At 44.9% G+C, this 24,464-nt stretch overlaps 1 protein-coding gene across 1 annotated transcript in view; it reads left to right on the forward strand.

Annotated features, from left to right (window-relative positions):
• Positions 1 to 4,121: 4,121 nt before the first annotated feature.
• Slc25a20 (solute carrier family 25 member 20) overlaps positions 4,122 to 24,464 on the forward strand; it is a 21,611-nt gene continuing 1,268 nt past the window's right edge. Inside the window, exons 1-8 of the mRNA XM_028756821.1 lie at positions 4,122 to 4,356; positions 10,338 to 10,430; positions 14,238 to 14,365; positions 18,638 to 18,728; positions 21,062 to 21,179; positions 22,922 to 22,994; positions 23,325 to 23,434; positions 24,019 to 24,143. Of these exons, the coding sequence (XP_028612654.1) occupies positions 4,252 to 4,356; positions 10,338 to 10,430; positions 14,238 to 14,365; positions 18,638 to 18,728; positions 21,062 to 21,179; positions 22,922 to 22,994; positions 23,325 to 23,434; positions 24,019 to 24,143 (843 nt within the window). The 5' untranslated portion in view covers positions 4,122 to 4,251. The remainder of the gene's footprint in view (positions 4,357 to 10,337; positions 10,431 to 14,237; positions 14,366 to 18,637; positions 18,729 to 21,061; positions 21,180 to 22,921; positions 22,995 to 23,324; positions 23,435 to 24,018; positions 24,144 to 24,464) is intronic.

Here is a 24,464-nt window from a genome sequence, read left to right on the forward strand (position 1 = left end):
ATAAGGATCAGGTCAGACAAAAAGGGTGGACCTGCTTCTGTGTGCACAAAGTCCCTTCCCTCTTAAAAACTAAGTAAGCCCTACTTTAACTCTTCATTCTTTCCTTCCTTCTAAACACAATAGCAGCTGACTGGAACTGGAGGTACAGATGGCTGTGAGCTGACTTATAGGTGCTGGGAATTGGAGTTAAATTCAGGTCTTCCGGAAAAGCAGCCAGTATACTTAATTGCTGAGTCATCTCTCCAGCCTGGCTGTTCAGTTTTTCATCTATCACTGGTAGTCCTTCTGGAGAGCTTCTAAGTGTCACCAATAACTAACAGTTACATATAACAAGCCTTTACATCTCTTTCCTTCACCCACCATTTGACTTTTTGACCCTTGGATTAAAAAGTATCATCCCTTTTCCTCTTTGTTTCCTTCTTGATAACAATATTAATAATATATAATTATCCTCCATCTTAGGGTTTCCGTTGCTGTGAAGAATCACTATGACCAAAAACAAGCAAGGGAGGAAAGGGTTTATTTGGCTTACACTTCCACACCGTAGTCCATCATTGAAGGAAGCCAGGCCAGGAACTCAAACAGGCCAGGAACCTGGAGGTAGCCTTTGAGTGGGGTGCTTGCTCCCCATGGCTTGCTCAGCCTGCTCTTTTATAGAACCCATGGCCACCAGCCCAGGTATGGCACCACCCACAGTGGGCTGGGCCCCGGCCCTCCCCTGTCAATTACTAATTTAAGAAAATGCCTGATCTTATGGAGGTCTTTTCTTAACATACATTCTCTCCTCTCGGATGACTATTTTGTGTCAAGTTGACATAAGACTAGCCAGCACCTCCTTCTTCTTCTCCCTTCCTCTTTTTTGCTTTATTATTCATTTACTTATTTAGATAAGCTCTCCTGTAGCTTGGACTGGTGTCCAAAAACTCAGTACATGGATGGGAATTGTGGCACACGCCTTGTCTTGGGATTTTACAGCTGTGAAGAGACACCATGACCAAGGCAACTATTTAAAGCAAAACATTTAATTGAAACTAGCTTACACTTTCAGAGGTTTCGTCCATTATAATCATGGCTGGAGCATGGCAGTGGGAAGGCAGAGGTGGGACTAGAGGAGCCAAAAGTTCCACATCTTGATCCAAAGGCAGCCAGGAGACTGGCTTACACTGGGTGGAGACCTCAAAGCCTGCCTCCAACAAGCCCACACCTCCTAGTAGAGACACTTCCCACGGGCTAAGCATATTCAAACTACCACGCACCTGTAATCTCAGCACTTGTGAGGCAGAGGCAAAAGGATCAGCAGAAGCTTAAGTCTGACAAGGTCTAAATAGACAGTTCTAAGCCAATGCTGGGATTACAGGCAATCACACACCATGATCAGCTTGTTCTGTCTGTGCTGCAATCAGGTCCTCGAGGTTGTACAACAAGTTCTCTTAGCCGCCTGGCCAGATCTCCAGCCTCCCTCCTCCACCTTCCATTCCACAAGGGCTCACGATGCTGCCCACTCAGGCCTTTAAGAGCCCATCCTCTAGAGTTTTCAAAGTGCACACAACCATGTGTGAGGATTGCTCTTTTCCTGCATCCCTCTTACCAGCTGCCAATCAGCCATGCTCTCAGACATTCTCTGAGCATCAAGGTGAAATGAGACCAATAGCTGCTGCCCATTTTCCCCTAGTGCCTCTGCTTCTGATTTCTTCTGCCACATTTGCCCCTTGCCTTCACTGTCCCTAACCTGGGCTGCTATCATTATGTCAGCTGGCTTTGCTGCCCCAGTCTCTCCCCCACATAAATTGATTCATTGAAGACAGATTTTCCAAAACAAATCCGATTGTGTCACTGTTGTGTCTGAAATTCTTCCACAGTGCCTCCTTACCTCCTAAGAAGAGACAGGTGGACTGGAGAGGTGCTCAGTGTTTAAGAGTATTAGTGTTCCTGACTCTCCCATCCCTTTTGAAGCCCTTGTTTGTAGTGATTACAGATTCGTTGCTCTCTTACTTCTTGGTTACTTTGCTTATTTTTTTCCAGATTCTTCCTCCTCTATTTGATCTCTAAACACTGGAAAGGAAAGGGTTCTGGGGGTCTGAGGGTTTCCACTCCCTTGGTGATCTAATTTCACTGGTTAATACCGCAGAATCCTGGGTCAAGAGATAGATCTATGAATAGAAATCTCAAACTAATTATGTCTAAAATGTCCTTTAATCTACTTGACCCCTGTCTCTTCCCCAACCTCAATTAAAGATGATGTTTTCTCTCTAGTTGCTGAGGTCAAAAACATTAACTTTTTCCTGCATTTGTGGAGAGCTTTTGGGGTGGCTTGGCAGGAATTTGACATTGGGCTAGGACAAGGAAGTAGGCTTTAGGCATGAATATGACTTTGGGATAGGACCGGGAAGTAGGCTCAGATATCTTGGTCATCCTGATTAGCACCATAGAAACAGTGATCATGGGACTTTATTTATTGCTTTGCTTGTTCCTTGACTATTTGCCTCTATTGTACTGCTTGCTCCTCAACCTAGAACTGACCTTATTACTTGCATGTAATTAAAATGGTATAAAAGCAGATTGGGAAAAAAATAAATCCACTTCAGCCTCAGAACTGCTGGGGTCATGCTACAATGTTGTCTGACTGTCTTTTTTTCTTTTTGATCCTTGCTCCTGCCCTGGAGAACCTGTTGATGGAGCTGGCTTGGTCAGATGGTGCCTCAACGTTGGAGCTCCAATAAGCGGGGTACAGAGAAGGACAGGAATTGAAGCATACGCAAAGGATAGTAAAGAAGATTTGGGCCAGCAGTGAATAAACCTTGTAGAAGGACAAGGTAATGGGAAATATGTTTTGTGTATGTGTTTAGAGTTATGGTAAAAATCTAGAGAAGTGCAGGTAATTCTCATAGATGCTTTTAGTCTTTGGACCCTAACAAGAGAGAGTTTACATTCTGCACTGGAGAACTTATTGACTGATTGAGCTTGGTCACCATAAGCCTCTCTCACTTTTTCTAAAATAAATATACTTATTCATTTTTATTTTATGTCTTTGAGTCCTTACATCCATGAATGTATGTGTACCTGGTGCCCAAAGAGACCAAAAGAGAGCCTTAGATCTCATGGAACTGTAGTTCCAGACAGTTCTGAGCTGCCACAAGGGTGCAGGGAACAGAGGTGCCCTGTAAGAGCAGCTAGCTCTCTGAACCGCTGAGCCATCTCTCTGGCTTCTGTCTATGAGTAGTGAATGGGATGAATTTCCATTCACTAACAGGTCCTTTGGGTTTTCCTTTAGACAATATTCACCACCTGACCACTCCTCATTAACGATTCTGCTATCTGCTGGTCCAAGCCAACATTTCTACTCATTACCTGTAACTTTCTCGGGCCTCCTGGTTTCTTCTGGCTGTTTTCACTAGCAGTTAACAGGGACTCTGTTTTTTGTTTGTTTGGTTTAAAGTGTCATCTCAGATTGTTATTTTCCATCCAAAACCTGTCATAAAAGAGACTGATGTCCTAACAGTGAGCCAGATGTCCTCACCAGCTACTCCATCAACCCACCCCAACCTACCCCTGCCCCTGTGGTTTCTCAGACTTGGAATACAAGTCATCTCAGAGTTTTCGAATTTTCTTTATCTTCTGCCAGAAAGGTCCTTCATCCTTTACCCAGTATCCGTGGACAGGACTCATTTCCATACCCTAGATCTTAATCCTTCACCTTCCTGATGAGATCTCTTGTTTAATTAATTAAAGTTACAAATTATTTGTCTCCCACACTTTACTTCTTCCGGGATTTATTTTCCTACAGGGCAATTTTTACCATAGGACATACTATGCATTTTTCACTTTCTCAAGGCTTATCAAAGACAGGGACCTGTATGGGGTGCCTCCACTCTTCAGCACCTAAAAAAGAGTGGGTGTCACGCAAAAGGGTGTATGCGACCTCTGTGGAGTGCACAGCTGCATAGGACCACAGAGGACCAGAGAAAGGAAAAAAACTCAAATCCCAGAAGACTTCCTGGAGGAATAAATCCATGACAATCATCCCCCAAGCCCCTCCCATACAGCATTAGGGAAAGCCCCGCCCACTAAGGGGGAGAGGCAGCCGGAAGTAGACTTCGGGCGGAAGCCAGGCTAGTCCGACTGGGCCCTCTTTCCGACCTGCCCATGGCCCCGCCCACCTGAATGTAGGTGAAAGGTCGGTGGAGCGGCTTGGGCAGCGGAGCAAGACCTAGACTGCCCGGAGCTGCCAGGTAGACTGACAGAAGACCGACCATGGCAGACGAGCCGAAACCCATCAGTCCGCTTAAGAACCTCCTGGCCGGCGGCTTTGGCGGCGTGTGCCTGGTGTTTGTGGGGCACCCCCTAGACACGGTCAAGGTGCGCGGAGTGTGGATTGGGGGGTTGTGGAGGAAGGTCCGGGGGGACGTGGAAAGTAGGGTCGGTCGCGAGGTGCTGCCTCTGGACAGAGGTGAGGCCGGGCCCGCGGATGCTTCCGTGGGAAGTTTACAGAGGGTTGGTATGTAGTTTACTAGTAAGCGCTGCTTTACCTAACAGGGCCAAAGGCTCTGCATTCAACTCCCTAGCACCTCAAAAAACAATTTTTTTTTTTTCTCGAGAATCAATACGAAGTGGGCAGAGGCTGTGTACCTCGCGCCCTAAGAGCGGACAGCTCCTATTTCAAGGTCTTTGCATGATAGTCTTTTTTGACCCCAGGGCACTTCTTTGGAGCTGAAAAAGAAAAAGCCCAGTTAACCCTAATATTGCTATAAAGATTGAAACAGTTTATCTGTAGACTTGGCCTCCCCAACAGACAAAGGACAAAGGTGGCAGAGATGTCCTTTGACAAAGCCTCGTGAAGTCAGTGTGCCTCATAGCTTTTCTCTTGTGCACTTTTCTTTGCCTGAAGAGACACTTGGCCATTTTCAGCTAGTCACTCACTGCAGGGTAAGCTGCATACTCACCCCCATAGGAAGCAGTGACCAGCCAGGCTCAGGTGTGGAAATCGAGGTCACACAGGAAACTCCTGGACCTTTCCTCAGCCTTCCATTCTTCCTCTTGCTGCACTCTCAGCAAGATCTTGTGGAGACCGAAGTCTATACTCGATGACTTAGCTCATAATATGAGCTCAGATAAGCTCACAGCTTAAGGTTTTTTTTCCTGGACATAGACCTGAAGAGAAATGACAGATCACAGCCAGGATGAGCCTGTGGGAAGAAGACCTGAGGCTTTTGTGTGTGTGGATGGTATGTTGCTAGGGCATGGAACCCAGGGAAGATGTGACTCTCCTGAGTGGTAACCTCAGCTGGGGCCTTGATAGGATGTCAGATCCAGTTTCCTCTGAAAGAGAACAGTATCCAAGGGCTCTTCCTCTTGGCTGGCTTGACAGCAGGCTATCTGGTGGTCTGTGTTCAAAGTGAAGCCCACCAAAGACTGCTCATTCTGAGGAGATTCTGTAGTGTTATGCAATGAGAAACCAGATCTTAGCAGCAGCAAAGGCTGTGCTTAGTGCTTCTAAGGCAGTGGCTGGTTCAGGGAGCTCTATCTAGCTCCACAGTGGAGATCAATAGTGGATCTGTTCCACAGTGGCAGAGATCTTGTCCTGCACATCTGAGGCTTTTAAAAAACACTATCCTGCCTCCTTATATAAGTGTTACTCTTCTCTCGACTCCTCTTGTTCTTGACGTTACTCCCACCAAGGGCCTAGTGACCTCTGTACTGGATTATAAGTGACTGAAAATGCTCACTGGTGTGTTGACACCAGAGGACTTTCCCTCGTAGTGTAAACCAAACCCACAGCTGACTGCTGTCCTTTTGACCTCAGAAACCTAGGTGGTCACCAACTAAAAGCTGATGCTTTTGTGATTTGGTGTTTGGTTTTGTTTTCTTTTTCTTTTTTTTTTCCTTTGGAGACAGTCTCATGTATCCTATGCTGGCCTAAAACTCATTATGTAGCAAATGTCCTTGAACTTCCGACCTTCTTCTGCCTCTCAAACTAAACCTTGGCCTATATGTCCTGTTCATCTAGAATTGCCACACTTTAGAACTGGGATGTGGAAACATTTTATGGACAGTAGTGTTGGATCAGGCATTGAAAAGCTGGGTATAGTGGCTCATGCCAGTACTAGGGAGGCAGAGGCAGGTGGATCTCCGTGAGTTAAAGGCCAGCCTGGTTGACAAAGCAAGTTCTAGGACAGCCAGGGATGTTACACAGAAAAACCTCTGTCTCCAAAAACAAACAAACAAAACAAAAGATAAGAAAGAATGGAAGGAAAGAAAGAAAAGAAAAAAAAAAGATGGCTGATTTCTGACTTGAAAGCTAGGGAGAGCTATATAACCCAGTGGTGTGGGGAGCTGGCTTAAGTCTCAGAACACTGCAGTTTATAAGAAACAAAGATTTATTTCTTACAGTTTTGGAGGCTGGGAGTGCCAAGACGCACTGGTCTACCATCTGCCTGGCTGTTTATGCTGTGTCATCCCCGGGTGGAAGATGGAAGGGCAAGAGAGCTAGAGATGAGACTCAAGTCTTAAGTCCTTTCTCTGGCTGCCATTAATCCATTCATGAACAAACAGCATCTATCAGGTCTTACCTCACAACACTGTTACTGCATTTGGGGTTAACTTCCAACATGGAGTTTGGGGCAAGAGGAGAGGCAAGGCAGGCATGAGCTTGGCTGTGGGGGTTAGGATGGAATATCAGCTGAGGAGGCTCTAGGCCCTCACTGGTTGGAATGGCTGCAGTCATGATGAGATAAACAGAAGGGACATTAAAAAAAAATCACTGGGGTGGGGATGTAGCTCAGTTGATAGAGTACTTGCCTAGCATTTGTGACACCCTTCATTTTGATACCCAGCATGATGTAGAACCTGAGCAGGTTGTCTCTCTTAATACCACTTGGGAAGTAGAAGCTGGAGCTAAGTGGGTTAGGGTCACCTTTTGATACACACTGAGTTTGAGGCCAGCTTGGGATACATGAAACTTTACCTCAGAAAAATAAACAAATGAAATAAACATGCTGGTTTACGTAGTGAGTTCAAGCCAGCTGGCATTGCATAGTGAGACTCTGTTTCCAAACAAACAAAAATCAAGAAAAATAATCCCAGCACTTGAGAAGTGGAGGCAGGAGGGGTCAGGAGCACAAGCTCATAATCCTTGGCTACATATTGAGTTGGAGCCAGCCTGGGCTGCATAAGACTGTTTAAAAACAAAAACAACAACAACAACAAAAACAAAACACCAAAAGATAGCAGTCAAACCTCGTGCACTGGCTGTGTTGGCTAACACTTAGTAATCCAAGCACATGATGTGTCTGCATGAGAGCATCAGCATGAGTTCAGGGCTAACCTAGGAACACATAATGAACCCGAGGCAAACCTGAGCTACATAGTAAGAACTGATCTAAAAAAAGCACTAACTGTGGTGGCATATACCTTTAGTCCCAGCACTTGGGAGACAGAGGCAGGTGGATTTCTGAGTTCGAAGCCAGCCTGTTCTACAGAGTGAATTCCAGGTCACCCAGGGCTACACAGAGAAACCCTGTCTCAAAAGCAGAACAAATAAACCAAAAAGATCACCTAAACAAAATTTATTTATTTATTTATTTATTTATTTATGTGTGTGTTCACGTGTTCATGTTTATGTGAGTGCAGCTGCTCATGGAGACCAGAGGAATCAGATTCCTTGGTGCTATAGGTGGCTATAGCCACCCTCTGTAGGAGCTGGGAATTGAACTCAGCTGAGTCCAGTATTCTTAACAACTGAACCATCTCAGCATCTCTCCAGCCCAAAGAAAGCTTTTGTTTTGTTTTTTTCCTGAGACAGGGTTTCTCTGTGTGTAGCCCTGTATGTATTGGAACTGTCATTGTAAACCAGGCCTCAAACTCAGAGATCTGCCTACCTCTGCCTCCTGAGTGCTAGGAATAAGGGCAAGTGCCACCATGGCCAGCTAAAGAAAGCTCCCCCTCTACCTCTAGTGGGAAGTTATGCCTACCATGGAGGGTCTGAAGCTGTGCACAAGGCTCTCGTGATGAAAAACTGCAGTGGCAGCCACTGGACAATGACCATTGTGTCCCATAAACTCTAAGATTGGCATGTCCACCCTACTGCCTTCCTCACTGGGCCGTGTAAGGTCCTAACATGTGCAACAAGAAGGATTATACAGAAGTGGGAGAGAATATGTTGAAAGTGAGGTTCTGGGAAGGTTGGTGAGGACAGCCTTCTGTGAGAAGCATGGGGAAGCAGACTACAGAAACCCTGACCGTTCCAGCTGCTATTACAGTATAAAACTGGACCCTGAGTCCTCGGGGCTAAAATAAAGACTTGCTAATGCTTATAAGCTTTGTGAACCGTATTTTGGGGAGCACTTTGGGTGGGTGGTCTGCCTTAGGTCTGTTTCTCTCCCTTCCCTCCCTCCCTCCCTCTCCTTCCTCCCTTTCCTTCCTCCCTCCCTCATCCTCCCTCCCCTCTTGTCTTTTCCCTCTCTTCTCTCCCTCTGTTCCTCCCTCCCTTCCTCCCTCCCTTCCTTCCTTCCTTCTTTCCTCTCTCTCTTTCTTTCTCTCTTTCTTTCTTTCTCTCTTTCTCTCTTCCTCTCTTTCTCTCCCTTTCTTCCCTCCCTTCCTCCCTCCCTCCCTCCCTTCCTTCCTTCCTTCCTTCCTTCCTTCCTTCCTTCCTTTCTTTCTTTCTTTCTTTCTTTCTTTCTTTCTTTCTTTCTTTCTTTCTTTCTTTCTTTCTTTCTTTCTACAGTTTCTCTGTGTAGCCCTCAGTGCCCTGGAACTTGCTCTGTAGACCAGGCTGGCCTTGAACTCAGAGATCTGCCTGCCTCTGGCTTTTTAGTGCTGGCATTAATGGTGTGTGTTACTACTGTCCAGCTAGTCTGTTTCTTTTTGAAATAGATTTTCTTGTAGCCTAGTCTGGCCTTGGATTTATTAGATAGCCAAAGATGACATGATTCTCCTGTCCTTGCCTCCTAAGTGCTTGGTGTAGTGTGTGTGTGTGTGTGTGTGTGTGTGTGTGTGAAAATAGTGAAGATACCGAATAGTTTGGGGATATAACAAGTCACTGGTAAGAGTGTTTGTCTAGCATGAATGAAGGTTCCATCCCTAGTTCAACAAAAAACCAAGCATGGTGATGAAGTGTGTGTGTGTGTAAACAAACTTGGTATCCAGTGAAATATTTTCAGTAAAAAGAATGAAATTGTTGGGGGGAATATCTGGCAAAAGTAGGAGAAAAATGGATTTTACATAAGGTACATTTTATATGTGAATGAAACTGTCAAAGAATAAATATAAAACAGACTTTTAAAGACTGAGACAGGACTGGGCAGTGGTGGCACATGCCTTTAGTCCCAGCGCTTGGGAGGCAGAGGCAGGCGGATTTCTGAGTTCCAGGCCAGCCTGGTCTACAGAGTGAGTTCCAGGACAGCCAGGGCTACACAGAGAAACCCTGTCTTGAAAACAAAACAAAACAAAGACTGAGACGGATGCACTACGTAGTGGTGACACTTGCCTTTAATCTCAGCACTGGAGAGGTCGAGACAGACAGATCTCTGTGAGTTTGAGGTCAGCTTGGTCTACAGAAACACTGTCTTGGAAAAAAAAGAAAAAAGAAAAAGAAAAAGGAGATGCTGGAGAGCAGGCCCAGCTGAGGAGTGCTCACTGTTCTTGTGTGAGACCCGGGTTTAGTTCCCAGCACCTACATAGCATTTTACCACTGTCTGTAACTCTAGTTGCAGAGATTCTGACAGACTCTGTGGTGATGCAGGCATGTGGTGTACATACTTATGGTCAGGCAAAACAGTCATATACACAAAATAAAAAAATATATAATTTTTAAGAACGAGTACTGCAGGCTGAAGAGATGGCTCAGTGGTTAAGAGCACTCACTGGTTATTCTTCCCGAGTTCCTGAGTTCAAGTCCCAGCAACCACATGGTGGCTCACAACCATCTGTAATGGGATCTGATGCCCTCTTCTGGTGTGTCTGAAGACAGCAATAGTGTACTCACACACATACAATAAATATTTTTTTTTTTAAAGAAAAAAATGAGTGAGTACTGCTACACAGAGAAACCCGGTCTCAAAAGACGAAAGTAAATAACTAAATTGAATGAGCACTAATGGGGTAGAAGTGAAGTGTGAATCGATCAGAAGAGAATGCCGAAGATATCTCTGGTGGTGTACATTTCCCACTTTTAATGAAGTTAAAGGGCTGAAGAAACAGCTCAGGGGGAAAGGTGCTCACAGAGGCTTCTAGGTTCAGTCTCCAGCCCTGGATCTGAGGATAAGGAGCAGGAAGGGAGAGAAAGAGGATTCGGGTCATCGGTGGTAATTCTAGAATGTGATTGTTTTAGTTTCTGGTTTCAGGTTCGACTGCAGACACAGCCACCAACTTTGCCTGGACAGCCACCTATGTACTCTGGGACCTTCGACTGTTTCCGGAAGACTCTTTTTAGAGAGGTATGCTTCTGGTGCTGGGTATCCCTTAGAGGACTGTATTCAAGGGTTGGTACTACTCTTGAGGGTGAAAAAGTTAGCTGTGGGATTCTGCTGGCCACAGCTGTAGCTCCTTAGCCATGTCCTCCTCATCTGCTCTGGAGCCTGATAATTCCAGCTACTGGGTATACAGATGAATGAAGCCCATAAAATGCTTCGCTCTTCCCGGAGATGGAGGTATTAGCAAGGCATAATTGAAGCTGTGAATTGCATAAAAATTCACATCTTGCCATATGGTGGCACTTTCCAGTAATCTCAGCACTTGGAAAGCTCAGATAGGAAGATCTTAGGGCGAAGTCAACCTCAGCTACGTGGGGAGCTTCTGTATCAAAAAAAACCGCTGAAGCTAGAGAAATGGCCAGCAGGTGAGAACACTTGTCATCCATGCAGAGGACCCAGGTTTGCTACCCAGTGCCCAGCCATTCATAACTCAGTTCCAGGGCATCCAACACCCTCTTCTGACCTCTCAGAACACTAGCACATATGTGTGTGTGTGTGTGTGTGTGTTTGTGTGTGTGTGTGTGTGTGTGTGTGTCTGTGTGTGCAGGCAAAATACCCATAATATAGATATCTAAGAAAAGTAACAACAACAAAAAAAACCAACAAAAAGGAAATATGTGAGGTTTGGAGAAGAAAGGAGACCAGCAGAGTCTCTGTATTCCTAGATAGGGATGCTTACTTTTGTTAGAGTTATTTGGGTATATAATTTTTAATAGAATATGAATTTTTAAAAGTTATGTGTATGAATGTCCACAAGTGTGCCTGATGCCTTGGAGATCAGAAAATGGAGTCGAATCCTGTGGAAATGGGAGTTATGGATGGTTGTGAACCACCATGTGGGTGTTGGGAGTTGAACCTCATTCCTTAGCAAAAGCAACAAGTGCTCTAAACACTGAACCATTTCTCTAGTCCCTCCCTGCTTGTCCAATGTTTTGACTTGGTGTCTCATACTGCACCCCATGCTGTACTTGAGCTCCCGCTAATGCTACCTCACTCTCCCAAGTGCAAAGATTATAATTGCACTAAAGTACAACTTGGATATGATTATCTATCAATTAGACTATTACACATGCAGAAACTGAAGGGCAGGTGTCACCTAGAAGTATATAGGTGCTGGGAAGGGATGGATTCTTCTATGGTGTGGATGCTTCTAGGGCTCCTGCAGGATTCAGTTTAGGAGGAAGGCCTTGAGACAGAGCCTGCTTGGCTCTCTCACCCAAGGTGGCTTGGCTCTGCCTTTCTTCTTTAAGGGCCTTCTTTATATCTGGACCCAGGATGGAGTCTGATCAGGGTCTCATGGAGGCTCCAAATTTCAGAGAGTTCTATCCAGAGAGTTCTCTGCAAGAGACCCAAGTCTATAGTCTCTTGGTCAACACATTTTGAGCTGTATCTTGGGTGTGAGGGAAAAGGGCTTATGTAAATCCAACACCTAAGGCAGGCCTAAGAAACACAAGCTTATAGATTTATATTTAAGTGTTTATAGATTTCCTGGGAGGGTAAGATGGGGGATCACCACAGTTGAGTTGGAATCCAGCTTGGGAAATATATTAGGAGAACAAAAATCAGGAAGAAAATAATACAGACCTAACTGCAGAATTTAGCAGACTTCATTAGTCCGGGTTTGCATACTTCCCTGATTTTTTTTGATGTTCCAGACTTAGCTCTGTTTTCTGGAGCTGCCAGATATGAGTTGTATTTCATGAAGCTGGCAGATCATTGAAGGGAAGACTAGATGGGTTGTCGGGAGGCATGCGTGGCCCCTGAGGACCTGGGCATCCTCCTCATCCCAGTGTACAGCTGGGAAGAGGCTTTGATGGGACTTTGTCACACTGTGTTCTGTCCCTCCCTCCTAGGTCTCTGTACTTGGCCCATGGTGAGTGTGCCTGCAGCCTGAGGCATTCCAGGGTTTTGTGGAATCCAGGAGGAGTCTTTTCCCCCCTTCAGATTTTGCCTTTTCCAGACAGAGTTTCTCTGTGTAGCCCTGACTGTCCTGGAACTCACTCTGTAGACCAGGCTAGCCTTGAACTCAGAGATCTGCCTGCCTCTGCCTCTTGAGTGCTGGGATTAAAAGTGTGCACCACCACCACTCAGCTACCAGGAGGCGTGCTAATAGGTTCACACGTGTGGCCCTTTGGTTCCTGAAAGATGTAGATGTTGGAGGGTCTGCATTGAGAACAGTTCTTCAACCTGGATCTGTGGTGCCTTCCCGCTGTGCAGCCTGCCCTGTGTCAGGAACAGTCTTAACTCATATTTTTGGTATTTGTTTTAAAAATTATTTTTTTAAAATTAAAAATATAATTTTTTAAAATGTATTTTTTAAAATTAAAGTTATACAGACACTTAATTTTCCCTGAATGGCAGGTAGCCATGTGATCCTTCTTCCCTGCTCCAGTGACCAGGGCTCTCACTCGCCTCCTTCAGTTGTTCGCCCTGATTCTGCCTAACTGCGCGGTGCATTTGCTACTATGCTTTCTGTGTTTATGCATCTGAACACACATCTAACCTGCTCTAGCCTCCTTGTTGTGGTAGACTGTTTAACTCTTACAGTTCCTCTTCTTGCTTCTTTGCCCTGTGTAGCCATATAACTTTTATCACATTTGGTGACTTATTCCATTTCACTTCTATTTCATTTTGGGGGTCAGGGGTTGTACATGCCAGGTACTCTGAGCTACATGTCAATCCCTCGGTTTATTATTTTTGTGATTACGATGGTATGTTTTGCCCCACCCCCCTATTTTTGAGAGATCTAATCTTATTTTGAAGGCCAAATGACTTCAAACTTTGAATCCTCTTGCCTCTGTCCCCTGAGAGCTGGTACCACAGGCCTGTGCCTCCATGCTCAGATCTTACATTTTCTTTTTAAGATGTCTATTTTAAAATACTCCTGTATTTTACCTTCATGGATGTGTGTGTACATTTTTGCCTGGTGTCCACAGAGGTCAAAAAAGACTCTTAACAGATACCGCATAGTTTCAGGCATACCCTACTCTACCCCTAAGTCCTTTAAAAATATTTTTTGCTGGCCAGGTGTGGTAGCACAGGACTTTAATCTCAGTGTTGTGAGAGGCAGAGGCATGATCTCTTTGAATTCAAAGCCGCCTTGGTCTATATAAGGAATTCCAGACCAGCCAGGGATACAGAGTGAGACCCTGTCCCCCACACCTCCCTTCTCCCAAAGGCATTTTAAGACAAAATTTCACTAAATTGCCCAGATTGGTCTTAATTTACATAGTATCTCAGACACATCTTTAATCCCAGCACTTGGGAGGCAGAGGCAGATGGATTCCAGGCCAGCCTGGTTTACATAGCAAGCTCCAGGACTACAGAGAGACCCTGTCTCAGAGAAGAAAAAGAAAGAAAGATGTCTGAGGAAGGGTCCCTAAGGTTGATTTCTGAGCACATGCACATGTGTGCACTGGAACACAGGTATATATCTAAACACGTATGCACACACATACATACATACACACACATATATACATACACACACACACACACACACACACAAATGAGGGCGGGGAGAATAAATCTCTCTATGCTTGAAAAGGTGGAGAAGGAAGCCAGAGGTTGGAGACTGAGAAGCTCCCCTTTGTTAGTGGTGAGAGTCTGGGGTAAAACTCAGGGGTCAGGGGTATAGCTCAGAGGCTGAGGTACTGCTCAGAGGCCAGAGTACAGAGGTGAGCTTTTGTTTGGCCCTCGGTTTGATTCCCAGCACTGAATTACAGAGTGGTAATATCTGAAATCAGATTCTGTTCCTGCGATTCCTTGCAGGGCATCACAGGGCTCTATCGGGGCATGGCTGCACCCATCATTGGAGTCACTCCTATGTTCGCTGTGTGCTTCTTTGGGTTTGGTTTGGGGAAGAGACTACAGCAGAAATCTCCAGAGGATGAACTTACGTGAGTATTCTCGGACAACACTAAGTGCTATTCTTCTTGGTTCTGTGATATGTGTTAAGGGAATGGCTTGACCCCGAGGCTCTCCCTCAGGTCCCAGGGATGACTTGTGGGCACTCTGAGGGAAAGGAGTAGCTGACTTTCCTGTGTTCTGTGAGATGAAAGGGTAAAAGAAAAAAAAGCACCTTCCCTTGTCTCTTTGCCAGGTTGTCATTAATTTCTTCTCCATTATCAATGTCCTCTGCACTCTGTACACTGCCCACCGCACACACTGGAGACAAATTCCGTGGTGGTTCTTACTGCCTGTTAAGGACAGAAGTAAATTTGTGTTCTGTGAACTGGTTAAGAGACGGTTCCAGTGGCTGGAGAGATGGCTCAGTGGTTAAGTGCACTTGTTGCTTTGCAACAACAACCTGCACAGTGGCTCACAACCGTAACTCCAGTTCCAGCAGATCAGACAGACGTCTTCTGACTTCCTTAGACACCAGGCACGTTCATGGTGCATACATACTGGCTGCCAAAACACCCATGTGCATAAGATGAACCTTAAGAAGGGCTCTCTGTGTAACCAAAGATGACCTTGAACTTCTGATCCTCTTGCCTCTACCTGTTGTGTCCTGGGATGACAGTTGTGTACCACCACTCCTGGTTTTATGCAGGGCAGGGGGTTGAACCCAGGGTCTTGTACATACAGTCTCCCAAATGAAATATATCTCCAGCCCTTGTTGTATCTTCTTTACATTTTTTAAAAATTTATTTTGTTATTTTATGTATATGGGTGTTTTGTCTGCATGTCTGTGTACCATATGGGTGCAGTACCTGAAAAGGCCAGAAGAGGGTGTCAGATCTCCTAGTATTGATGGTTCAGACTGTTAATTAGCGCCTCATGGGTACTTGGAATTGAACCTGAGACCTTTGGAAGAACAGCCCAATGTTCTTAACTGCTGAGCATATCTCAAGCCCCTTGTATGTTCTTTTAATACATTTTTAGAGTTAGTTTGGGTATAAAGAGACAACTGAGTCAGAATTATACCTCAACATTAAAAAAAAATAGTTAATGTGTTAGCTTCTCAGGATGCAGGGGAATGTTGAGTGAAATTCTTGATTGTCATGACAAAGTGTCCTCAGTCTTGAGCCATATAGGTTATCAGCTCCTGAAAAGGCACAAGAGCCACCAGGGCTGGCAAGGCTGGCATCTGGGAGCCACCAGGGCTGGCAAGGCTGGCATCTGGGAGCTAAAGGGAGGAAATCAGGTATCGCATGCTTGTACTCTCAGCACATCAGCTCATAACAGGCTTTGAGAGAGTCTAAGCCACAGATAAAGGCGTTTGCAATGGGAAGTTCTGTTTCTGGAGTCATGGTATTCTGAATGTGTCTAGATACATTAAGGGCCCCCAGGTGTGAGCGGTTTTGTTTTGTTTTGTTTGTTTTGGTTTAGGCTGTTGGACTGCTGGTCTACCAAGGATCTAGGGATACATATCTCTGAACACCTGCTCCTACAATGCGACAGCTCACAGTTGTACCGCACTTATGGGCTATGTTCCCATGTAGTAACATCAGCACAAGAGAAACAGCCTTTCTTTTTTTCTTTTTTCTTTTTTAAAGAATTATTTATTTTATGTATGAGTAGTACACTGTAGTTGTCCTCAGACACATCAGAAGAGGGTATCAGATTCCATTGCAGATGGTTGTGAGCCACCATGTGGTTGCTGGGAATTGAACTCAGAATCTCTGGAAGAGCAGTCAGTGCTCTTAACCACTGAGCCATCTCTCCAGCCCCCAGAAACAGCCTTTCTTTAGGAGTGGAATGAGACACTTAGGACCCCATCCTATCACACCTTCCTGTCTGCCTTGCTGTAGTTACCTTCCTAGAGTGCTGTTTAGCAGGGAAACTCAGGAAGACTCAGCGCTCACAAACACCTCCTAGGAATGGGGTGGGGAGTAACAGAGTCGGCCAGGTGCTCATAGTGTCTGCATGGTGTCCTATGGACACACAAGATTCTATTTAGAGAACAGCTCTACGGTTGGGCATCCTGGGAAGAATGGAGGTTGATGGTGTTATGGGGGGCAGTTTAGTTACTGAGATGACTCTTTTTGGAGACAGCAGTGTAAACAGGGCTGTGACATTGGATATATATGCAAGCAAGTCTCTTGTGCCATCTGGGTCAGACCTACAGAACCTACAGTTTTTGCAGAAAACTATCAATTAAACAGTAATTACAGGTCTTTTGAATAGGCTCACACTTTTGAAAAATGACAGTTCTTTGAATTGAAACTGGGACCTCACACATGCTGGACAAGCTCTGTACCACTGAGTTGTGTATCCTGCCTTTTATTTTACTTTCTGTTTTGAGACAGGGTCTCACCACACAGCTTTGACTGGCCTTGACCTGGCTATTTAAACCAGGATAGCCCCAGACTCAGATACACCAATCTCTGCTTCCTGTGTGCTGAAATTAAAGGTGTGCACCAACCCTAGTCCTCTTTTATGTATGTGTGTGTGTGTATGTATGTATGTATGTATTTATCTTTTTTGGGAGGGTGGGCTAATGCTTGGGAAGTGGAGGGAAGAAGATCGAGAATTCAAAGTCATCTTCAGTTACATAGTGAGATCAGGTGGCGGCAGCATGGGCTCTATAATATTCCTGTCTCAAACACAAAACAGATACCCTGTAGGTTGGCCATATGGCCTCTGTTGAGAATTCCAGGACATTCTGGGCAATGTAGGGTCTCTGTTGAAATGAAAAGGAAAACCCAAAGACTCTTGATTGTTCAGCCATCAGCCTATATGCTTGGTTTGTTGTCTGAAGTAGATTGTGGGGTGAGTGCATGAAGGAGTTGGGTTGTCAAAACTGTTGCCATTCCTAACGGGAAGGAGCCTGGATAGGCTGTCCCCCATTGCTGTTCACCATCTGTCTCCCTTGTCATGGACTCCTTGGGGTGAGTCTGGCCTGAGGCTTAGTTGTCAGAGCTTTAGGCTTGAGGCCTGATCAAGGGCCAGCATGTTCAATTTTCAGCAACACTTGACAAATTGCAGGGACTCTGTTGAAGTACTGAATGTGACTTTGTGTCCTATTGTCTGCCCATGATATTACAAATGCCAGAAAGATAAGGTCTTGCTAGAGGTGACACAGACAGCTTTAGTGACAGACAGTAGGAGTCTCAGACTCCTTATACTCAGGCTGCTTCCGTCTGTGGTGGTAGGATGAGAACCCATGATTCATGCCATTGGGGAGCTTTATATTACAGTGCCCACAGGACTGGTCATTCCTGTGGACCATCATTGACTTAGCTTTTCTCAACATCTCACATTGCAATTCTCATTACTGGCCTGGTCTGAAGGTTAGCTTTAAATGCCATCTTGCTACAGCTTAGAGTCACCTGGAAAGAGAGTTCTAATTGTAGTAATTGCCTTTATCCGGTTGTTGTGGGCATGTCTTCATTCATTGTGTACTGATGTAGGAAGACCTAGCCTGTTGTGAGCGGCACCATTCCCTAGGCAGTATCCCTGAGCTATATAAGACAGAAAGCCAGAGAAGCTAGAAGTAGACAGCATGGGGTCTCTGCTCTCGACTGTGAATGTGATCTAACTAGCTGCTTGACTTCCTGCCTTACATCTCCCAAATGATGATCTATATCCTGGAAACATAAGACAAACCCCATTTTCCCATTAGTTGCTTTGGTCAAGGTATTTTATCACAGCATCAGAAATGAAACTAGAACCCCTGGCTACCTCTCAGCCTGTGGGATGGCCACAGCCATTCTCCCTGACCTTGAAGCTTTCCTGTGTGAGTTTTAGCTTAATGTTCTAGTTCCTTGGTGGCCCAGGAGATGTGATGTTGGAGGGGAACTGGGGTCTGCTGAGGTTTAGATCTCAGGTTGGAGGCTCTCCCTGCCCCACAACAACCCAGTGTTTTACAGCTTGGAGATGAAGCCTCTGAGACCTGGTAACTTGACCAGAGTTACTGAAGGTAGCAGGCTCATGGGTGAAAACTGTATCTGACTGTAACTCTTTTCTCAGGGATGAGGGGACTTCAAATGTGCACCTACTGTGTGTGGGCTTCATAGGTCTACTGTTCTTGGCATTGAGACTCTTGCTCTGATTAATTTGATATCAGAATTGCCTGGAGGCTGTAAAATCTGATTTACTCGTGGCATGCTTCTCCCCAGACTACATACTAACTTTTCCTGACAAAACCCTTCTCTCTCTGCTTGATTGACTCAGTCCTCAGTGAGAACCACAGACAGTTGCTTCTGCTCTTGTTCTCAATGCAGCTACCCGCAGCTGTTTACAGCTGGGATGTTATCTGGTGTGTTCACCACAGGAATCATGACCCCTGGAGAACGGATCAAATGCTTACTGCAGGTAAGGTTGTAGGCCGTGAGCAGGAAAGAAGCGCAATTCGGACGCCTAGTAGTAGTATTGTGGGGTTTGTTGTTTAGAGTCACAGTTTTGCTATGTGTCATAGGCTAGCCTCAAACTCATGATCTTCCTGCCTCAGTCTCCCCATGCTTGGCTTACAGGCAAGTGCCATGGCTACAGACATGTTCTGCCATGCCTGGATTTGTATTTATGCTCTTTTTCCCTGTATGAAGTCTTTAGGCCAGTTGTGCAAAACATGTTTTCAGAAACATGAAAGAATCAAGAACTAGGGGGCTGGAGAGATGGCTCAGCGGTTAAGAGCACTGACTGCTCTTCCAGAGGTCCTGAGTTCAGATCCCAGCAACCACATGGTGGCTCACAACCACCCATAATGAGATTTGATGTCCTCTTCTGGTGTGTCTGAAGACAGCTATAGTGTACTCATAAATAAAATAAATAAATCTTTAAAAAAAAAAAAAAGAATCAAGAACTAGATACCAGTTATTGTGGTGACTTCCCAGTAGGCAAATGCCAACGATGAGGCAGGAGGGGCACAGGTTCATATGTTGTGGCACACAACTACAATCCCAGCACTAAGGAGGCTGAGGCGGGGACTTGTCACAGTTCACTGTTATCTAGGCTACATAGAGTTCCAGGACAGCCAGGGGCTACAGAAAGAGACCCTGTCTCAAAACAAACAAACCAAAACATAAAACCCAAACCCAAAATCAAAATTAGAGACAGGCAGTTACTGCATTTTGGACAGTAAATGGAGACATACAACATGGTGGGCAGGAGCATCTCCTTTCTGCCTGGGATGAGAGCGGATATAGCTCAGTAGTAGAGTATCTGTTTAGCATGTGCAGGGTCGTAGGTAAAGACCCCTGGGAATGACCTTTGCTGAGATACCAGTTGCCTTCAGTTTCTGAAGTGCTGCTGACAAGGGCAGATGAGCAAGGATGGATGCATCATGTGACATTTTATTCACTTACTGTAGTGCCTTAGTTCTTGTTTTGCTCTGGGCTTTATTGCATTTTTGTTTGTTTTTGAGACAGTCTTATGTAGCCCAAGCTCCATGTACTTACAAGCTCCATGTCCATGCATTTACCATGTAGAGAAGAGTAGCCTTGGGCTCCTAGCCCTCCTGTCCCTTCCTCTCAGCTGCTGGGATTACAGGCATGCACCCATCATGCCTGGTTTTAAAAAAGATTGTTATTTTTAAAGAACATTTTTCAATTACTGTATCACTTGGATGACGCTGTGAGTCAGTACTCTCCTTCTTTCTCCACGTGGGCCTGGGTCTCCAAGCTCACACAGCGTGTGCCTTTATCTGCATCGCCTCACTGTCCATTTTTCTTTACTTGTTTGAGACAGGGTCTCACTTTATAGCCCTGGCTGGCCTGGAACACACTGTGTAGACCAGGCTGGCCTCTAACTCAGAGAGTTCTGCTTGCTTTTGTTTCCAGAGTGCTGTCATTAAAGGTGTGTGCCATGATTTTGGTTGTTTTGGGAGACAGTCTTTAAAACAAAACAAAATAAAAATAAAATCTTATTATATATCCCAGGTTGGCATGGAACTCGCCATGAGTGAGCACCAAGCTGGCCTCGACGCTGCAGTAATTCTCCTATCTCTCTCTCAGATTATAGGCATGTACCACCCATCCAGCAGAAATATAAACCCTGGCTAGCCTCATTCTTACTAAGTAGCTTGAGATGACCCTGAACTCCATGCCTTCTTGCCTCTGACCTCTCACGTGCTGGGATTACACCGTTGGTGTCCCACCCCTGAGCTCATCTTTATAGATTCGTTTCCACTGCAACAGTCCCTGGGTCCCTTTCCTCTTTGTTGCTGTTGAATGAGGTAGCCATTGAGCCTTTTATTAAGTTTACTTTTCCAGTTTGAAATTTTATTTAGTAGTTCTTTGTATATTCTAGTTTCTCTGCTGAAACTATCCATTCCTTTGCTATGGCTATTTTCATGTTTCAAGCATATCTATAATTTTTCATTAAAGGATTTTATCATGACTGCATTAAAAAAATCTTTGTCAGACAGTTCTAACATCTCTGGTATCTTGTACACACACACACACACACACACACACACACACGCACATATTTTTTTTTTTCTCGAGCAAGTATGCACATGTGCATGTGGAGGACAGGGGCAGCCTCATTGTCCCTAAGGGTTTACCCGCCTTGTCTTTTGAGACAGGCTTTCTCACTAACCTGAGGCTCAGTGATGAACCTAGGCTAGCTAGCCAGGGAGCCCCAAACCTGCTGGGTCTGTCAGTTCCAACACTGCTGTTTTTGACTTGGTGATCTTCCATCCCTCCCAGATTCAGGCTTCTTCAGGGGAAAACAAATACAGCGGTACCTTGGACTGTGCAAAGAAGCTGTATCAGGAGTACGGGATCCGTGGCTTCTACAAAGGGACTGTGCTCACTCTCATGCGAGGTAAACTCTGAAGCTCTGCACTTTAGGTCGCCTGGGGAGGTCAGCTGATGAACCTGCACCTGAGAAGCTTCCCTGGATGTCTAGATCAGGACATATGCCTTACAAACCAGCAGTGTGTGTACTGGTTATAGCAGTCTCACCCAGTGTGGACACAGAGAAGGACGGAGAAAAAGTTCATTCTTCTTGAATGTCTTCAGGGGTGGAGTCATGTCATGGGAAGGTAGAGGCTTCTAGATAGAAGTCATGGCTGAAGGGATGAGAAGGGGAAATAAGAAAGATTTATGAATAGTGGGAAACTTTTCAGGGACTGTGCGTGCTAGGCAGTGCTCTACCATTGCGCCACACTCCCAGAGCTGCTGTTGGGGTGACAGGCAGAGACAGTCTCATCCTGAGATGGCACCTTGGAGGAAGGCCAGACAACTAGCTATGATTCTGAGTGGGTGTGTGTGTTAGTGGTGACCCCTGAGGAGACCGGAAAGATGAATTACATCAAATGAACGCTCACACCAGTGCTTGGCTTTCAGCAGCATCTGATAGCTGCAGACTGATTATTAAAAACTGGATGTTGCCGGGTAGTGGTTGCACACACCTTTAATCCCAGCACTTGGGAGGCAGAGGCAGGCAGATTTCTGAGTTTGAGGCCAGCCTGGTCTACAGAGTGAGTTCCAGGACAGCCAGGACTACACAGAGAAACCCTGTCTCGAAAAACCAAAAAAAAAAAAAAAACCCAAAAAACAAACAAACAAAAAAAAACAAAATAAGAAACTGGATGTTAACTGGGTGGTGGTAGTGCACACCTTTAATCCAGCACTTCGTAGGTAGAAGCAAGTAGAGCTCTGAGTTTGAGGCTATCTTGGTCTATAAAGTGAATTTGAGGGCTACACAGAGAAACCCTGTCTCAAAAAAACAAAACCAACCAACTAAACAACCAAGCAAATTAACAAACAAATACAAAAGGATTTTGGGGCTGGAGAGATGGTTAGTGGTGGAGAGCGTGGCTGCCTTTCTAGAGTGCTCAGGTTTAGTCTCCAGCACCCAGGTCACAGCTCACAAACTCTCCGTAACTCCAGTCCTGGAGGATCTGATTGATACCTTCTTCTGGCTTGTTTGGGTATTACACATGTATGGTGCACAGACACATGCGGATAAAATACTCATGTATGTTTAAAAAAAAAAAACTAAAAAAAAATCAAAACCAGTAAGGATATAGCTCCTAGAACGTCTCAGGATCTTCCTCAGGGAAGAGCACACTAAATGGTACACTGAAGATGTATACACACACGTAACATCACTCAGACCAAGTAGGCTCTATTTATGTATTTATACTATATATGTGTTTGTATATAGTATACTATATAGTATAGTGAATGTATTTTAATATATAGTAATATAAATATATATTCAGTATAAATATATTGTGCTTAATATAATAAACTTATATATTTAATATGATATGTATGTATATAGTATGTATATATTATGTACTTATTCTTGTTTGTTTATATTTATTTTATATTTATATATAAATATAAATTGCATATTTATATATATAATTAAAAAAAGGGGGTTATAAATTTGAAAGAGAGCAAGATGATAGTGCATGGAACCATTGGAGGAAAGAAAGACAGGGAAGTGATGTAATTATAACCTGAAAAAAAACACACCTTAGGAATCTTTGAATAGTCTAGTGCTATCTGTGCAGATCTTATGAATTTTTAATTCACTTTTCTTGCCACCAACAGATGTTCCTGCCAGTGGGATGTATTTCATGACATATGAATGGCTTAAAAATCTCTTCACTCCAGAGGGAAAGAGGTAAAAAGAACCTTAGTATGTAGAAGCCATTTCCCACTGCTGGGTAGGTTGTCCTCTCCTGTAGCAGGCCTGAAGTAGACACACTTGTTGTTTGCCCCTGTATTGGTTCCTTCAGTAGCTGCTGGTTACAGCTAACACCTTCTACTCTGTACCTGACTTGATGGAGGAGGATTCCGAATAATGCACAGAACCTCCTCCAACAGAGTGGTGGCTGCCAGGTCTCAGACCTTGAGCCTTTTCCCCCAGTAACTTCTTCCCTGAATAAGATGGAGGAACTGGTCTGAATCCCGCTGCCAGGCTCTTGTCTGACTGAGTTGTGGTGGTCTGCAGTGTCAAGGACCTCAGTGTGCCTCGGATCCTGGTGGCTGGTGGCTTTGCAGGGATCTTCAACTGGGTTGTGGCTATTCCCCCAGATGTGCTCAAGTCTCGATTCCAGACTGGTGAGTGGTATGGATGTAGATGGAACAGGTCTAGCATTGACTACCCTGGGGTGCAGAGGTTTTGTTTTTGTTGTTTGAAAGGGGTCTTAAGTAGCCCAGGCTAGCCTCTAACTTGCTTTATAACTAAGAATGATCTTGAATTCTTGCTCCCTGCCTCTCCCTCCCAAGTGCTGCTCATAAGCAAGGGTGAAGCACTGGTGAGTGCCAAGGTCTTAAGATTCTGAGGATATCCTCTCTGTCTTCCAGTGTTGCCTGACCAACCTTCTCCTAACATTCATATGTTAGATTTGCTTTCATGTCAGCCTAAACATGAACTAAGAAAGTTTTATTTTTCCTCTTCAACATGGCCAGAGGCTGCTTAATTCAATTTTTAACTCCTTTGGTACTAGTAATGTAGACATTCATGTCTTTGCCCCAGTGTGAGCTGAGCTGTGAAGTACTGCTAAGTTGTAGACTTTAGGTATCTTTGCCCTAGTGCTAGCTTTGACCTGACAGCTGTAATTAGTAGATGGTCTTCATGTGGGTTACCATGGTCAGGTCACAAAGCTTCTTAGAGCTTTAAAAAATTGGGTTCTGCCCTGCAGCACCTCCTGGAAAATATCCTAATGGTTTCAGAGATGTGTTGAGAGAGCTGATCCGAGAAGAAGGAGTCATCTCCTTGTACAAAGGGTTCAATGCAGTCATGATCCGAGCCTTCCCAGCCAATGCTGTGAGTACCTGACAGGGCTGTGATTTTTTCCTGCTGGATTGGTGGGAGGAGCTGGCTTTTGCTTGCTCTTGGGATTGCACTGAAGCTCCACACTGAGGCTCAGCCAGAGCTTCCGCATCTGCTTGCTTTCCTGTAGCTGCCTGTAGAGCTCCGTAAGGTCAGGGCTTGAATTTCTTTACCTGGTTTTTAGAAGGGGCGGTTGCAGGACATATAGCCTCTCTTTTTCTTTTCATCTCTTTCAACTCTCCCTCTTCCCTTTTCCTCATCCCCCCCTCACACACACACACACACACACACACACACACACACACACACACACAC

Source organism: Grammomys surdaster, unplaced genomic scaffold (genome assembly GCF_004785775.1).
Source record: "Grammomys surdaster isolate TR1022 unplaced genomic scaffold, NIH_TR_1.0 126131, whole genome shotgun sequence".
In the NCBI taxonomy this organism is placed as follows: Eukaryota; Metazoa; Chordata; class Mammalia; order Rodentia; family Muridae; genus Grammomys; species Grammomys surdaster.